Genomic DNA, 4,254 nt, shown 5'->3' with positions numbered 1-4,254 from the left:
GTGGATCCATGGGGGCAGTGGATCCATAGGGGGAGTGGATCCATGGGGGCAGTGGATCCATAGGGGAAGTGGATCCATGTGCTCTTCCCAAGCTCCGCAGAGCACCGGGATTATTTTTAATTCCTTCTATTTTTATCCCTCCAATTAATTTTTTCCCTCGTTTGTGAGGCCACACCTCCCCCCCTCAGGATTTGGGAATTGCCTCCCTCTGGGAGATCCCACGTGGGGGAGGGAGGAGAGGCAGGAAAACACAGTCCTTGGCTTTTCCAGGAGGAATGTGCTGACTCCGCTCCTCCGGCAGCTCCGGAGGAGGAGGAGGAAAAACTTCCCTGCCTGAAGTGCCAGGCTCCAAAAAATCCTTTGGGAATCACTCCTGGGAAAGGTTTTCTCAACACTGAGGCCGGACAAAGGCAGAACCTCTGGAATGAAGAGGGATTTCTGATCCAAGTGGTTTTTTTTTTAGTGGATCAGAGAGCTGGGAAGGGGTGGTGGATTCCAGAGAGATTCAGCAGCGAAGTCTTGGAGTTTTTCCTTGAAGGGAATGGAGCTGGGAAGGGGCTGGAGCACCAGGAATGGCTGAGGGAGCTGGGGGGGCTCATCCTGGAGAAAAGAAGGATTGGGGGGATCTCTCTGACAGGAGGTGGGATTTGGGATCACTCCCAGGGAACAAGGGACGGGACGAGAGGGAACGGCCTCAAGTTGTGCCAGGGGAGGGTCAGGTGGGATATTGGGAAAATTCCTTCCTGGAAAGGGTTGTAAAGCATTGGAAGAGGCTGCCTGGAGTCACCATTCCCGAGGGGAATTATCCCTGTGGATGTGGCACTGGAGGACATGGATCAGGGGTGGCCTTGGAAGCGCTGTGGGAATGTTGGACTCCGTGGACTCAGAGGGATTTTCCAACCTCAGCGATCCTGGGTTTGTGTTTGGGAATGGCAGGAGGGACAGGACACAGGGAATGGCTTCCCAGGGTTAGATGGGATATTGGGAAGGAATTCTTCCCTGGGAGGGTGGGGAGGGGCTGGAATGGAATTCCCAGAGAAACTGTGGCTGTCCCATCCCTGGAAGTGTCCAAGGCCAGGAACACTTGGAACAACCTGGGATAGTGGGAGGGTTCCATCCCTGCCCATGGAAGGTGATGGAATTCCATGATCTTCCCGCTCCCTTCCCACCCAAACCATTCCACGATTCCATGACTTTTCCTTCCACCGTGGCTTTTCCAAACCCAAACGGGAGCCTGTCGTGATTCCGGCTCCCAAATTCCCATGGGATCACGGGATTCACAACCTTCTGTCTCTTCATTCCCAGGTCTCATCAACAGCCACAGGAATATCCACGGGGATGCTCCGCGACCGCTTCTGGCGGCGCCTCCCAGGTGGAACAACCCCCGGAGCGCCGCCTATGGCCAGAGGGGAGCGTTTTCCAGGAATTTCCAAGCTCCCAGGAATTTCCACCCGCGCCAGACTCATTCCTGGAGGAAGAAATACTCCCTGGACAACCGGCTGCCGGGATCGACCTCGGAGGTTGAAAGCGCTTCCGGCACATCCCGGGTTTTCGGGAGCTATGGGGACAACCCGGCTCCGGAGCCTCCGGAATCGTCGCCGGAGAGACACGTGGATTTCACCACGGACGGGAACATCGTTGTGGGCATCCAGGTGCCACAGAGGGCTGGAGATGTTGGAGCTTCCGGGGAGTTTTCCGGGCGGGAAGCGGCGGTGGCTCCTTTGGGAGGTGGGAAAAGTATCCCGGAATCTCCGTACCCGGAAGAGAGAAGACCTTCCCTGTCCATATCCTTTAGTTCCACGTCCAGGACCGTGTGTCTGCCTGGAAGCGTGGCTGGGAGCAGCTTTTCCCCCTCTGGAAGCGGCTTTTCCCCCTCTGGAAGCGGCAGCGAAAGCGCCGTGACGCTGAAATCGGAGCCGCAGGAACCTTTGGAATTCCCGGGGCAGGAGCCGGCCGGGAATTCGGGACGGATCAAAGCGGAGCCGCCGTCTCCGGGCCAGAGCTGTGAGGAAGTCAAGGACTCTTCCCTGCTCCCCAAACTCTTTGGGAATGCCAAGGACGCTTCCCTGCTCCCCAAACTCTTTGGGAATGCCAAGGTGCCCTCTCCGCCCGCTCAGCTCGGGGTGACTCCGGGCAAGAGCAGATTTCCCGTCATTCCCAAGTCTCCCATCTCCAGCAAAGCCCCGAAATTCCGCAAGAACAACTACACCTGGGTGGCGAATCCCGGGAAAAACTGCCGACTGGTGAGGAGGTGGGGGAGCCCCCGAGCCGAGAATTCCAGGAAAGCCCTCGGGGGGACGGAAAGAGGAGCCAAAACATCCCCCCGGGCAGATTTGGGAGCCAAGGCGAAAAAATCGGGATTGCAATCCAAGCTGGGAATGTCTCCCAGCAAATACAAGTGGAAAGCCTCCAGCCTGCAGGCCCTGCCTTCCACTTCCAGGTCGGCATTCCGCTGGAGGTGCGAGGATCACCGGAAGCCTCCCGACATTCCGTGTCCCGGAAGCGCTCCCGTGGCTCCGAGCGCCGCATCCGCGGGTCTTGGAGCCGGGAAATCCTTTGGAGAGGCCCCGTTATCCAGTTATAAAGTGAAGAGTCGGACCAAGATCATCAAGAGGAAAGGGAACGTGGGGTGAGTCGCGGGTTTTTCCGGGCGCCGTCGGAAAACGCCGGTTGGATTTTGCGTCCCTGGGGTCCGTGGGAGTTGTGGCCATGGAATTCCAAGGAACTTTAGAATTTATGTATTTAGAATTTATATATTTAGAATTTATGTATTTATAGTTTATATATTTAGAATTTATATATTTAGAATTGATATGTTTTATAGAATTTATATTTCTGGAATGATGGAATGGTTTGGGTGGGAAGGGAGTGGAAAGATCATGGAATTCCAACCCCGACAGCTCCCACTATCCCAGGTTGCTCCAACCCGGCTTTGGACACTTCCAGGGCTGGGGCAGCCACAGCTTCTCTGGGAATTCCATTCCAGCCCCTCCCCACCCTCCCAGGGAAGAATTCCTTCCCAATATCCCATCTAACCCTGGGAAGCCATTCCCTGTGTTCTGTCCCTCCATCCCTTGTCTGAGGTCCTTCTCCAGTTCTCCTGGAGCCCCTTTAGGTCCTGGAAGGGGCTCCAAGGTTTCCCTGGATCCTTCCCTTCTCCAGGTGAACATTCCCAGCTCTCCCAACCTGTCTCCAGCCCTTGGAGCATCTCCATGGCCTCCTCCAGCAGCTCCACATCCTTCTGCTGTTGGGAATCCACAGCTGGATCCTGTGATTCCCCGAGGTCTCCGACACCTCCTCTCTCAGCACAAGAAGCTGCATTTTGTTGGATTTATTTTCCAATTCCCATAAAATTGTGTTTGGGGCTTGGGAAAAACAGGAGAAGTGTCTTGGATCGTTGTCTGTCCCTGTAAAGTCCTGGGATGGAGCAGGAATGGGAGATGAGCTCAGCATTCCGGGAAGAAGCACCATCCACAGTATTTTCCTCCCTGTGTTCTCTCCACCTGGAAAACTGCTCCGGGTGATGCAGTAATCCATGGAATGCATTGGGAATCTGGTGCCTGGATTCCTGCTCCTGTTTTCCAGCTCCTCTGCTCAGTGTTTTCCCAGAGGTTTCCATCCTTGCCTTTCCCTTGTTTTGCTGGGAAAACTGACTGTGGGTGGACCGTGCTGGGAAAATCACTCCGGAGCAACATGCCAGGAAAAGCTGGGAATGTTTGGATTTTTTGGCAGTTGGAGACCCCCCCTCCAACTTGCTGAAGTCCAGCAGGACCGGGAGAGGGATCATGGATCATCCCCCTGTGCTGGGCACTGAGGAGGCACCTGAAATCCTGGGATTTTGGGGTTCCCAGGTCCAGGATTTTGAGGGATTGGAGCGTGTCCAGGGAAAGGAACGGAGCTGGGAAAGGGGCTGGAGCAGCAGGAGCAGCTGAGGGAACTGGGGGAGAAAACAGGGATCAGGAGGGACCTTCCTGCTCCCTACAATTCCCTGACAAGAGGGGGGAGCCAGGTGGGATTTGGGATTACTCCCAGGGAACGAGGGATCAGACAAGAGGAAACGACCTCAAGCTGCGCCAGAGGAGGTTTAGGTGGGATATTGGGAAAAATTCCTTCCTGGAAAGGGTGATCAGGCACTGACAGAGGCTGCCCTGGAGGGATTGAACATCCCTGTGGATGTGACACTTGAGGACATGGATCAGGGGTGACCTTGGAATACCGTGGGAATGATTGGACTTGATCTCAGAGCTTTTTTCC

The 4,254-nt window shown here is 55.3% G+C and overlaps 1 protein-coding gene across 1 annotated transcript in view; it reads left to right on the top strand.

Annotated features, from left to right (window-relative positions):
• The window catches only part of LOC113981351 (zinc finger CCCH domain-containing protein 3-like), a gene marked incomplete at its 3' end in the record, with an annotated part of 10,955 nt that overhangs the window by 1,178 nt on the left and 5,523 nt on the right, over nt 1-4,254 (top strand). The window contains exon 2 of the mRNA XM_027708700.1: nt 1,306-2,629. Coding sequence (XP_027564501.1) covers nt 1,306-2,629 — 1,324 coding nt within the window. The remainder of the gene's footprint in view (nt 1-1,305; nt 2,630-4,254) is intronic.

The sequence above is a fragment of the Neopelma chrysocephalum genome, unplaced genomic scaffold (genome assembly GCF_003984885.1).
Source record: "Neopelma chrysocephalum unplaced genomic scaffold, ASM398488v2 Primary Assembly neopelma1_96491, whole genome shotgun sequence".
Lineage (NCBI taxonomy): Eukaryota > Metazoa > Chordata > Aves > Passeriformes > Pipridae > Neopelma > Neopelma chrysocephalum.
This window is presented reverse-complemented; position numbering and strand designations above follow the sequence as displayed.